The sequence below is a fragment of the Dicentrarchus labrax genome, unplaced genomic scaffold (assembly GCF_905237075.1).
Source record: "Dicentrarchus labrax unplaced genomic scaffold, dlabrax2021, whole genome shotgun sequence".
NCBI classification, from domain to species: Eukaryota; Metazoa; Chordata; class Actinopteri; family Moronidae; genus Dicentrarchus; species Dicentrarchus labrax.
In genome coordinates this window covers 10,499,832-10,512,872 of record NW_026136703.1, presented here as the reverse complement: position 1 = coordinate 10,512,872, position 13,041 = coordinate 10,499,832, and the positions used below count along the sequence as shown (strand labels likewise).

Genomic DNA, 13,041 nt, shown 5'->3' with positions numbered 1-13,041 from the left:
CTGGCGGACTTGCTAATTTCACACTATTTTATTTATTTTTTGGACTTTTTTATGTTTAGTTACTTGATTAACAATTGTGTTTTACTTGTTATAGGGATTGTTTTTTCGGGAGGGATTCTTTGTTTTCTTTATTTCATTATATTATAAGTACTAATTGACGCTGCATCTTTTGTATAACGCCATTATTTGTATTTCACTCTGTTAAACTGTATTCACAATCTGGTCAAATAGTGCGCATATGTTTTATTCTGAAAGTTTTGAGCGGATGTCTTGTCTCAGTAATGTTGCCACATTGACACTAACAGGCTCACAAGTACCGTAAGTGAAAGCTCAGGGGCCGTAGCAATTTGGAAGCGGTGCCATCCGCATACCACGCAGGGTTTGACCTGCCAAAACAGTGCCGAAATTTTCAGGGGTCCATGTTTCTTTTTTTTTTTGGCAGAATTAAAGGTTGTGTGGACGACTGCAAAGCGCTCCCCCACCTGAAACACACCAGAGGACGCGATTCTTCAAGTGGATATTTATGGAATAAAACCAGGTAAGGTATCACGGTGAGCTTATAGGTGATCTATAACGATGCAACAGTGTATTGAGCTTTGACATGTGCAGTAGCGAAAGTGATGAGCGTTATCGTTTTGTTTTTCTGGTGTCTTTTACCCGCCACAGTAAGGTGACTAGTCCCGTTATGTCCCCCGGTATGTAAAGTAATGATGTTGCACCGTTAATGTCGCTATTTCAGCTCCTTTATTTATCATAATGGCCCAGTGTATCATGCAGATAGGCAGACTGGCAGTTGTATTGTGGTGTCACAGTCTTGTCGAGCCATCCTGGAGATGGGAATAGTCTGTTCCCTCTAACCCTTCTTGCCTTAGGACAGAAGGAGGAGGAAGGAGGCTGTGATGAAAAAAAAAAACTGTTGCCAAAATCCACTTGAACTGAGGATTCCAGTTTTAAAACTGAGTGTTGGGCCGTATGGGATGTCACTCCTGTTTTGCAAATCAATCTCACAATTGCTAGACAAATCTTCAGGCAGTCTGGAAACTAAAACTACAACTAAAAGACACATTCCAACTCAGAAAATGTGCTTCTGGACTTTGCGGGCATGTCGTTCACTCCCTTGAATAACAGACAGGGGAAGAGAGGAGGTTAGGAAATCTGTCACATGTGTACCAGATGTTCTCTGTTGTAATAAACATTGTAATAAGCTTTTCGTATAAAGCTGGAATAAGCATGTATAACATGTTTTTAATGTGTCCACTATCATCATGTCAGTGCTCAGTACGTGCAGTCTCATTTTATAATACACCTCCCCATCCTGTATCTCCCAACTATATCTGGTATTTCAAACCAAGTGAAACAGGTCAATGAAGATTAATTAATTCTCCCTAAATCTGTTAGTTTATTTACTTATTTTACTTATTGCTGACATACACAGAACAGTTGTAGGAAAAGACAATCATGCATATGTCCGAGAGGAAATAAATCACTGGAGATGTTTCTTCGCCTTCCTAAGTGTTGATGCTGTACAGTAGCAGTGGGTTGCTGCGTGGGCGGCTTAACCAGAGGACAGATGAGTAGGCTTGTCCTGTGTGCAGTGAATCAGCCTGCTATTAGCGGTACATGTGGGAGCTCTGGCAGACAAGGTCGGCAAGTAAAAGTTGCTTATATTTGAGGAGTGTACGAAAGAATGCACAAATGTTTTTCCATCCCAGCTGATCTTTGACGTTGCTCGATCATGTAACCCAGATGTTTGTACATAAGAAGAATTTCCGTTCATGGGAATGAAACAGAAATTTCAATAAGAGGAACATGAGCTGTCACACTAGCATATTTATCTTGAGCCAAGTTTCCTGTCCCGGGAAAGTCCTTTCCTTCCCTCTGATAAGTTCCTGAGCCATGCTGGGGCATGGGGAGTCAGCACAAATGATCCACACACTGTTTCCTTTGAAATATCTTAGTCATAACTGCTCTTGCGAGAAGTGAATCCATTTCGCAAAACTGTCGGCACATTTTAATGAACCCTAGTAGCTTCACAAGTGTTCATAACTGTGAAAACTCCAGATTACAAGCATCGACTTGCAACTTTTGTTCCCATCTCACACTGAACATGAAAGCACAATGTCCTCCTGACTCAGAAGGTGTTTAAACATTTGCTTGGAATAACTCTTATTAGCCTGAAAAAGCGGGGGGGGGAACATCTCATCCATTTTGAGGCTAATGAACAGAGCTCTTTGAAGAGAATTGAGAAGGCCTATTGTAAAACACCATTGTCTGGCTGCTTGCTGCCACGGTAACACTCTCACACTGGCAGCAGGACTAAAATGCTGCAGTCAGAGCTGACGAGTGTCTTGCCAGAATATGTGAGAAAAGAAAAGCCTCATTTTACCTTGACTCTACTGCGTGAATAGCATTCCAGTTTGCCAGATTTTTCACAAGTCATTACTTCTGTTCCCTGCAGATTACCTTTTGAAAAGAGCTATTTGCAAGTGACTTATAACTAGTTTAGCTTACCAAGCTCCTAACATGTGGAACCAAAATGAAGCAGGATTCCTGAGTGGGGTCTTTTGTTGTCTAAATGGTGAAATAGAGGACTTGTAAAAGTTATAATTCCTTCCAGGCTGGCTCTCTGAGTGACCTTTATACAGAGCATTGTGTTTGTTCATACTCATCACTCAATGTCTCATCTGTATATGATATCTTTGCCAAGTGTGAAATCAGCAACAGAAGACAGAAGAACCACTCATATTGCTCTTTTATGCAGGACCACCTAATATCACAAATCCAGAACAGAAAGAAGTATTTTTAGACGTTTGAAGAAAGTTTTACCCTTTTTGGGCTCGAATCCTCATCCTGTTGATCTTATTCAAGTGTGGGAACATGTTGATACTGGTTACATGCTTTGCAGTGGATAGTTTTTAGAAGCTCAGGGCTGAGACAGGTTGGTAAAAGAAGGGACTGTGCTCTGGTGTTACGCCAAAAAAAGGGTACTTGTGGGATCAATGTGTGCATTCATGTCAGTATCAGATACACTGCTATGATGTTTGTGAAAGGTTGTTTCTCTGTTTTAGTGTGTGTGCAAGTATTCCAATGTTTATATCCCAGTAATGAGCTTGAAAATATATTTATTTATGTCGTAAATTGTGATCCGCACTGTTCAGACCACATTGAGCCTGGCTTTGTAGAGCGTTTTGACGAGCCAACTGCAAGTCTCTTCTCTTTCAAGCAGGATTAAGTAGGAATGTTTGGCAGAGCTGGTGATGACTGGACTGCTGACATATATTTAACTCATGCACCAAAGTGCAGAGCTATCATTTCCTATTCTGTTTTCCTTTCTGATAAGGGCCTTGTTTTGGCCTGTTTCCTCTGGTCCGGATAGTAATGACCACATCGTATACTGGGCAAAACCTTTGGATAACGATGCAAGCAGATATCTGCTGTCCAATACGAGCAGACATTTTTAGCAGCTGAAAATTGTCTCTTGTCATTTGTGTACACATTGACAAAACTGTCTCTCCCTTCTTTCCCCCCTACAGCCACCATGTCAGGGAAGTCAGATGGGAAAAAGAAGTGGGCGGCAGTCAGAGGGCGCCTTGGCTCCTCTCAGGACTCGGATACTCAGCAGGAGGCCAACCTCGAGAGTGCTGATCCAGAGCTGTGCATCAGGCTGCTGCAAGTCCCCACTGTGGTCAACTACTCGGGGCTGAAGCGTCGCCTGGAGGGCAGCGACCAGACATGGATGGTCCAGTTCCTGGAGCTGAGTGGGTTGGATCTCCTCCTCGAGGCCTTGGACCGGCTCTCAGGGCGGGGATGCTCTCGCATTGCAGACGCCCTTCTGCAACTCACCTGCGTCAGCTGCGTCCGGGCAGTCATGAACTCTTCCGCAGGGATCCACTTCATTATAGATAATGAGGGATACATACGCAAGCTCTCCCAAGGTTATCCATACCCTTCATTTTGTGAAAAATCAACACATCTTACACACTTTCTTCATATAGTGTTCATATGATTATGTCACAGAGAAAATATTTTCTTTGGTCAGTATATTTTAAATCAACCTGTTTATTCAAAAAGAAAGCCATGTCATGTTTAGGGACCTTCCCTATTCAAGATTTGGTTCCCTGTGTCTCATTCTGCTGAGCTGAATTTTCCAGTCATGTACTCAGCTTTAAAAAACGGAGATGAATCATTCTGGGTTACTTCGGGACATCCCTAAAAATGTAGTGTCATAGTGTGTTGTGAATATTGGATTTCCCCACCCTCAAACACATGTTTATCTTCAGTATGCCACATCTTTAGAGGGCAAAGTTCAAGTTGAGTGAGTCAAGGCTGCGAAACAAAGCATCCTGCGTGGGTCTACAGGCACAAAGGGGAGAAAGAGTAGAGATAGGGACTTGCTTTAAGGGAAACAGATGGGAAATATGAGCACTCGACCTGTATTGATGATACTAATGTGTGATCATGATGCTCCACAGCTTTGGACACCTCCAACACCATGGTGAAGAAGCAGGTGTTTGAGCTACTTGCTGCCCTCAGCATGTTCTCTGCTGATGGCCATCGCCTGGCACTGGATGCCCTGGACCACTACAAGGCAAGTAGACGAACAGGTCATACTTCTAACATTGTTTTTGAAAAGCTGTTGAGGGACTTTCCTCACATTATTCCTATATCATCATCCTGAGGTATAAAACCTTTAACAGTGACCTCTACTGGTGGGTTGCATGCACAAGCATAACAATCTTATAGAATCAGTGATACTAAGTTAATCACTTGCACTGACTTTGGTTTTCCCCTTCAGGGCGTGAAGACCCAGCAGTACCGCTTCAGTGTGATCATGAACGAGCTGCAGGCCACAGACAACGTCCCGTACATGGTCACGCTACTCAGCGTCATTAACGCCATCATCTTCGGGATGGATAACCTCAGGCAGAGAGATAAGATGAGGAAGGAGTTTATCGGTAGGTTTTCTATTCGGCTGCTGTTTAACAATTAATGCAGTGTCTAGAGTCACATCGGGAGTAAGGTCACACTGTGGTAAAAAGTGTTTCCCCTCCATGCTGAAAGTGTGCAGAGAGGAAAGCAGGCCATCAGCAGGAGCTCTATTACAAATATCTCTGTCACTGGGTCTGTCTAAGAATAGGTCTAATGGCCTCATTCTCACTTTGACAAAACACAAGTGGGCAAACAAGTGGATAAAGCATTGTGTATTCATGCATTTCACACCATATATAGTGACAATCAGAAGTTTTAGTTTATATAAAATGCTGTCACTCTTACATTGATTCAATCACACTGATCTAATGTGATTTTGATGATGTCTTCGTGAGACCGTTTGTGAGAAATCATCTGTTTTCTACAGTGAATTATTCTTTCTTATGACCTGTGGGGTCTGTCCCAGCATATTCTGGACAAAACAGAATTACTTTTTTCATCAGAGGCATCAGTGTTAAGCAGTGAGCTACAAAGCTAAAGTTGTAAACAATGTAAATATGTCATGGTTGCAGCTATATAAACCCTCCCAAATTCATCAACATACCACCCACCACCTTGGACCAATCAGACATTTGTTTGGCCACTCCTCTTTTGTTTGATTGCTCACCTGTGACTTCCTGCCAATTCCCCAAAAAACTAACATCTGCCACTGTGGAGAGATGTGTGACACCTTCTTGAGATTAACTTGATAAACACTGATAATTGAGTGTTGTGATACTCAGAACTGTGTTTTGTTGTTGTCTTGCAGGGCTTCAGTTACTTGATATTTTGCCAAAGTTAAGGTGAGCCTTCCTCCTGTTTTTCACATTTGTGACTAAAGCATAATTTATGCACCAAATAATGTTTTTAAGTCCATCATCATTGCAATCTTTATCTTAGTAATTAAGTAGAAATGGTGCTTTTAGGAGAAGATGTTTGCAATTTGTATCCATTAGTGACTAAGTAATTTGAGCAAAGGCCCTTGTCATTGCTTTTAAAAAATTGAAAATGGCATTTAAATGCGATGAAGTGTCCCCCATCAGTGATCTGTATGTGGGTGGTGTGCAGGGAGCAGGAGGATGAAGACTTGATTATACAATGTGAAGCTTTTGAGGAAGCAATGGCTGAAGATGAAGAGGAGCTGCTGCGGGTCTATGGGGGGATTGACATGAGCAATCACCTGGAGGTTTTCACTACACTCTTTAACAAGGTCTGACTGGCTTCATCATCTACCACTAAGAACTGAATCACAGTAAAGGAAATGCTTCTTGTCATCTTTCTGATTCACTTGTGAAGCTTTTGTGACGTAGGTGTGTAAACATGACGAGCTCTTTTAATCGGTGCATGTGTATGTGTTGGTGTATGCAGGTGAGCAGCTCTCCGGCCTCTCTCCAGCTGCTGTCTATCCTGCAGACGTTGCTGATGCTAGGGCCGGGACGCTCGGATATCTGGCTGGCTCTGGAGGCCATCACTAACAGAGCTATACTGCTGGCCCAGGACTGTGAGTCAGCACTGAACCAACAGCACATTCGCTTCAGGTTAACACTCTGAAGAAGCTAATGGCTTGCTAATGGTCTCCTCTGTGATTCATGTGTGAAGGGGAGAGATTATCCAGGAAAAACAGATCAATGTGATGAAATATAGGCAGCTGTTGACAGGACAGCTGAGAGTTTTTATTTTAGTGAGAGAAGTTGTTTTATATAGAGTTCATTCATGTGTGTATGTGTGTTTGGATTTGCACTTCAGCTCAGATGGAGTCCTCTGAAAAAATTATGCAGCGGCTGATGTTCTCCAAAGGCTGTGAGGGTCATAATGAAGTGGACGGGCAGAGCGTCATGAAACTGGATAAGGCCGTGCAGACGGATCTGGATCATCAGGACAAAATGGACAAAAGCGTCACATCCTCTCAGAAGCCTCTGTGTGCTGCTCCTCCACCTCCACCCCCACCTCCTCCTCTACCCCCTAGTATGACTGGGCCCCCGCTCCAACCTTCTAACCAGTGCCCACCTCCACCACCGCCTCCTCCTCCACCGCTACCTGGAGGGTTCGGTGGACCTCCACCACCTCCACCATTACCTGGAATGCCACCACCACCCCCGCCGCCACCACTGCCCGGCGGTCCAGGCATGCCTCCCCCACCACCTCCGCTACCAGGGATGGGTGGCGGACCACCACCGCCACCTCCCCTACCTGGCATGCCACCTCCACCTCCTCCTCCTCCAGGCATGATAGTTGCTCAGAGCAGTCACGCCCTGGGGTGTGCTGCACCCATAAAAGCAGGCCGATGCCCCACCCTGAGGATGAAAAAGCTCAACTGGCAGAAACTCCGTGCTGTTACTGGTGAGCTGATAAAACATTCTTATGAAGGTGCAAATTGTCTGTCATTTACTTTTCATGAAGTTTTCCTTCCATCCATCAAGATTTTATTCACCACTTCAGGCCATGTGTAAATAGAACAGTATTATGGGAAATGTGTGTTACAGCATGTGTAGAGAATAGTTGATGGGGATGGAACATTTGACATGAACTAAACAGACCATTATTCCAGATTGGGGTGTTATTTAATGTGGGTGTTGCAGAGGATTCCCCTGAGTTTTGTGGGAGGGAATATCACTTTCAAATGAGTTTCAGCCGTGGTGTGATGTTGATACAAAATGGTGCCACATGAGCTCGTGACAGGTTCCTCTCTTCCTGCACACACACACAGATGGTCACTCCATGTGGGCCTCGGTTCAGAAAGAGCCTCCTCCTCGGGAGCCGGACTACAGCAGTATCGAGCAGCTGTTCTGTCTCCCAGTGACCGAGCACAAAGATAAGGGGGCAGCTGCTCCTGTCAAGAAGGAGCCTAAAGAGGTGTGCTTGGTCAACACTTGACACGGCTCCTCTGAGCTGTAGCACTCTAAACAAACACACCTGATTATCAAAGCTGAATAATCAATATGCCTCTTCAACTTCTCTGTTTTGTAAATATAGATTACATTCATTGATCCAAAGAAAAACTTGAATTTGAACATATTCCTAAAGCAGTTCAAATGGTAAGATAATAGACATTATTTTAATGTTTTTATATACATATATATATTTTGGTCCATTTCCCTGCTCATTATTTTTTTATTTTCTCTCTCCAGCAAAAATGAGGACTTTGTAGCCATGATTCAGAATGGAGACCGTACTAGGTTTGATGTAGAGGTGCTTAAACAGCTTCTGAAGCTCCTTCCAGAGAAGCATGAGGTTTGTACTATTCGCCATCCTTACCAAGAGACGTTTCTTGCACACGTATCTCCTATTAAGGGAACATTTTAAAATGGTAAATGTCTGAGTCACTGTCTTTTTATGTAGATTGAAAATTTGAAGTCCTTCCAAGGAGAAAAAGACAAGCTGGCAAATGTTGACCGCTTCTACACCTCCCTCCTCAACGTGCCATGGTAATTTTTGTTCTGTTTGAACTGTTAATCGTGATCGTGCTTGCATGTATACTGCCATACTTGGCTCTTTATTTATTTTTGCTTCCTGGCTTGTCTCCCCAGCTATCAGTTGAGGATTGAGTGCATGTTGTTGTGTGAGGAGACTTCATCAGTGTTGGATATGCTCAAACCTAAAGTCAAGCTGGTGGATGAGGCCTGCCAGTGTAAGTAAACCCACTTTACCCACATGCATGCAGTTGTCATTGTACTATCCAGCTCAAAATATATATTATATATCATCAAACTAACACAATGTAACACGTTTCTTAGCCCTGAGAATGAGCACGCTCATGCCTAGTTTCTGCAGGCTCATCCTTGACGTTGGAAATTTTCTCAACTATGTAAGAGCCTCCGTCTCGTGTATATTATACTTAAGCTGACATTTAGATGGAGTTTGCATTTTTAATCATTGGTCTACTTTCAGGGAAGTCACACAGGGAATGCAGAGGGGTTCAAGATTAGCTCCCTGCTCAAACTTACAGAGACCAAGGCCAACAAGAGCCGCATTACGCTGCTTCATCACATCCTAGAGGTACACAAACTGGCTTGCGGCCACCGTAACTTTTTTTCTTCTCAGTTTTGAACCTGTTTAATTACGCTCTGTGTGACTTGTTTTGCAAAGGAAGCAGAGGCGAACCACCCGGAGCTGCTGGCGCTGCCAGATGATATAGAGATCTGTGAAAAAGCAGCAGGGTATAAAAACCTTTTCACGTTTACCTTAGCTCATGGTCCTCAGTAGATCTGTAACAGACATTTAACCAATGGTTTTACACTTTGTCCTCAGAGTTAACCTGGACTCTGTTCAGTCAGAAGCCAGTGCCTTATTGAAACGACTGAATGAGACGGCCAAGAAGGTGTCCAACTCTGTCGAAGAGGTGAAGGAGCAATATGCAAACGTTCTTCAGGTAAGATTATAGTCTCAAATTTGATAACTCAGTGCTGTTTCTGGAAGCTGGATCCAAATGCCTCCAATTATTTTCTTTTCTTTTTTCCCCTTTTCTTTTTTGCTGCTGCAGGAAAGTCTGGAGGCCTGTCAAGCTTTAAGTGAAAGGTTCACTGCGATCGACGAGAAGAAGAGCGCGCTGGCTGGCTACTTGTGTGAAGATGCCAATCAGCTGTCGCTCGAGGAACTCTTCGGAACCATCAAGACTTTCCGAGGTTTTTTCATCAAAGCACTGAAGGTCAGGACGATACTTTTGTTGATGGTAGTTGTATAGTTAGTTATATACACACACAGAGCCTGGTTCTTCTTGGGTATGGCGGTAGAGTTTTCTTTGGAACATGGGTATTATTATGCTGTGGGAAAACTGGAGGATGTTAATATGTCTCTGCCTAAATGATACAAAGACAAGTTGCTATGTGCATTGTGTGCTTGGCAGTGAGTGACATCCTGACTTTCATGATAACAGGAAAACAAAACCAGAAGAGAGCAGGCAGCCAAGGCCGAGAAGAGAAAGAAGCAGCTGGCAGAGGAAGAGTCCAAGAGACAGAAGGGAGAGAATGGAAAAATAAGTAAGTTGTGAAAAGGCTTCCTTTTCTGTCAGAATACTAGCAATTCCTAACCAAGATGTAATTTGAATGGCACTGAATAGTGTTTAAACCTCTCTTTTACCAGTAAAGAAAGGCACTGTGCCACAGAATGACGGCTGCATCATCGATCACCTTCTGGCGGATATCAGGAAAGGTTTCAGCCTAAGAAAGACCAGGCCAAGGTGCGATTCGGAAAGCCTCCCTTCTAGTGAAATGCGTAGGGATACCTGCCCATCTGGTAAGGACAAGAGACTGTGGCCCCCATCCGCAGTGCCTAGCTCCGCCCCTGAGCCACTTAACTGCAAGCCACAACACAGCCTTGCTGCTTTATCTAGCCTCTTTTTTTTTATTTTATTTTTATTTTATTTGTGCTTCAACACCACTTGCCACCTTGTTATGCTAGCTCCATCGCTTAGTTGCTTTGCTGAGCTACGTTTTATTTTAATGCATCTTCGCTTGCTGTGAAATATCATCCCATTTCAAAGATAATAATGGTCTTAATGTATATACCTTCACCGTCAATTCTACCTATTTATCACCCACAGGCTCAAGTGTGAAGCCTGTAGACGAAGAAGCCGGAGAAATGGCCACCATTACCGCTCCCACCAAACCTCAGACCGAGGGTCACCAGGCCAACACAGGCGAAGTGAACGGCTTCATCAGCCCATCAGAAGAGACTCCCCCAGCACCGCAGAGTGCAGTGCAAGGCGGACCAGCTGTTCCTCCCAACACACTCCCAGGAGACGCAACCATAACAATGCAGGCACCCCTGGAAAGACCTGCGTCGCTGCAGGACCGGCAACACCCACAGAAACCTTCGGTATCTTCGCTAGATACAATACAACCTCATCCTCAGGTTGAAGCGGAACACCCACTGTCTCTCCCCACAAATGGCTTTTCATTGGATTCAACTGAGACCAGCGTCCTCAGCCCATCTTCCCTCTCGGATTCAGACCTGCTAGAGGCTGTGTTAGACAGCACTTCCAGCCCCGTACCTGAGAAGCTGATGCGTGAAGAGCCGGTGGACATTAGTGTGAATGTTCAGATCAAGGAAAGCCCTTCACCTAATACAGATAATGTGACACAAAGTAGTGAAAGCAATATAATGGGAGGTGGGAAAGGTGAAACTAGTAATAAAATTAGCCATTTAACAGAGACTGTAGGACAAGAGAAGGCTCAGGAAGAACAGGGCCGCAGTGTTGTGAAGACGCCCGGCCAAGATGAGGTCATGAATTACAAACATTCTGACCCTAAAAGCAATGTGACTACACTCAGCGAGGGCATCCAGGGGTGGGACGTCCCAGATGGACTTCAATCAGAAGATCCACCATCAGTGTCTGAGGCAGTGCCTCCATCACTTAAGCCTGAACCAAAGAGACAGCAGAGCCTCTTTAAACGAAACAAAAAGAAGAGTCATCAAGGTAATCTCTCCATTCACTTCAATAAAGATCACGTTTGGAATGCTAGTCTCTCGATGTGTCTTAAAGGGAAGTCCTTATTTTTCTTGTTTTTGCTACATATAACATTTTATATTGTATGTATGGGATATTTTAGTGTATATTCATAAGTATGTTGCATGATAGATAACATGCGTTTTATTAAAGAGTATGGATGCAGTGTGCAGCACTTGATTTGCAGATTTAATACTGAATGGATATAAATATGGACATTTTGTTTGAATGCTCTGTTTTCCGTTCTGAAACACAAGGTAACAGTGGGAAAGGACACACTAAACATAAAAAAGGCTGTGTGTTGCAGTGAGGTAGGTCAAATCGATGGGATGGCAAACTGTAAGCAGGAACATCATCCTAATGAATTCAATCACCGTCGAAGTCCCAAGTAACACGTCATTTGTTGGTCTAACTGGAATCTGGATTTCATGTGTCTCTGTTGTCCAGCTTTTTAACACTTGCTCCCTCTTTAACACTTTGCCAATTCAGTCGTGATCAGGCACAAAATCCTAACAGCATTTGACCAAACATGTCCTGAGGTGTTTCTAATGTCCATCAGACCAGGGGAAACTAATCCTAAAAGTGCTCCTTTTAATCAATGGTTCTAATCAAAAATCTCAATTTTCTGATCTCAAACAGCTTTGCCGTTTGTGAAGTCAATGTGAAGTCATTGTGGACTTGAGTTCTTTCATGAAAGCTGTCACTTTTTTCGTCTCTCCTTCCATATTTTCTTGTCCATTCCCCAAATCTGCAACTGGGACTGTTTGAAATCTACTAACACAGTCTCATGTGCTTCTTGTAAACTGTGCTTTGTTAATCTGACTCTGAAAGATACTGTCTGTAATGTAGATGCATTAAAATTTTTTATTTTTTTTTTACCACTAAAAGAAAACGTAGTCATGTTTACAAGCCATAGATATAACTTTGAAATGTATTAAATTAAAGTATTTATATATGTATTTTTTTCTGTCTATTCATTTTAATCTTTGTTTCCGTAGGTGACTCCAGAAAAAGGAAAACCAGAGGAAAAAGAAAATGTTAATTTCACACAGGAGTTGTGAACTGGACTGAACTTTTATTTTGTGAGACTACCTGAATATTGACTCCTTGGTGAGGATGCAGAGGTCTTCCTTTTGCAATGATTTGATTTTCAAGACCAAGAAGAATAAAGCATCTCAGGCTGGGATCTTCACAGCATGGATGTTAACTGTCACTTTATGTAAATGAGTTGTAGCTTTTGTGTACATTAGTGCTTTTGAATCAGAACTGTCTATTTAAAAAAAAAAAAAGGTTAATATGCTTTATATGTTTTGTATAATTGTTGTAATATGCAGTGAATGTGACTTGCTATGAGCTTTATTTACTGTCCAGCACCTACAGAAAGAAAGATGCAGTGTTTGGTGCAAGATCTAATGTAATTCATCAAAACAGCTTGGAAACCCGTGTCTTAATTACTTTATATATTATCCAGATCATCTCTAACAGGAAATATAAGGACGGAATTTAATGGATTGTAACTTTTAATGTTAAATATATTTTAATAAAAGTGAATTTACCGTTCAGCTGTTTGTTTGTACTCTTTCCCCTCTCACAGCTGGCGATAATGAAGGCAAACGGAATGAATTAAA

The 13,041-nt window shown here is 42.8% G+C and overlaps 1 protein-coding gene across 5 annotated transcripts; it reads left to right on the top strand.

The window, feature by feature from the left end:
* The first annotated feature begins 297 nt into the window (after positions 1-297).
* Positions 298-12,975, top strand: inf2 (inverted formin 2). 5 transcript variants are annotated; one of them, XM_051386321.1, is made up of 23 exons: positions 305-538; positions 3,534-3,935; positions 4,473-4,588; positions 4,796-4,955; positions 5,738-5,771; positions 6,037-6,178; positions 6,337-6,469; positions 6,715-7,308; positions 7,676-7,821; positions 7,942-8,003; positions 8,097-8,199; positions 8,308-8,393; positions 8,496-8,596; positions 8,703-8,773; positions 8,857-8,964; positions 9,055-9,125; positions 9,217-9,337; positions 9,449-9,613; positions 9,842-9,944; positions 10,048-10,200; positions 10,508-11,383; positions 11,671-11,724; positions 12,412-12,975. In XM_051386321.1, exons 2-22 carry the CDS (start codon positions 3,539-3,541, stop codon positions 11,721-11,723), a joined length of 3,795 nt encoding a protein of 1,264 aa, XP_051242281.1. In that variant the 5' UTR covers positions 305-538; positions 3,534-3,538; the 3' UTR covers position 11,724; positions 12,412-12,975. The 5 variants fall into 5 exon arrangements, 4 of the variants coding, with proteins under 4 accessions (XP_051242301.1, XP_051242281.1, XP_051242291.1 ...); XR_007881757.1 differs by having other exon boundaries at positions 10,508-11,724; XM_051386331.1 differs by lacking the exon at positions 11,671-11,724.
* Positions 12,976-13,041: the final 66 nt, after the last annotated feature.

Bases quoted from the DNA above. Each gene is read 5' to 3' on its own strand.
- inf2 (XM_051386309.1), top strand. From the start codon at position 3,539: ATGTCAGGGAAGTCAGATGGGAAAAAGAAGTGGGCGGCAGTCAGAGGG. The intron at 5,772-6,036 runs GTGAGCCTTCCT...GGTGGTGTGCAG, and splicing joins GATATTTTGCCAAAGTTAAG to GGAGCAGGAGGATGAAGACT. The intron at 9,614-9,841 runs GTCAGGACGATA...TCATGATAACAG, and splicing joins TTTTCATCAAAGCACTGAAG to GAAAACAAAACCAGAAGAGA.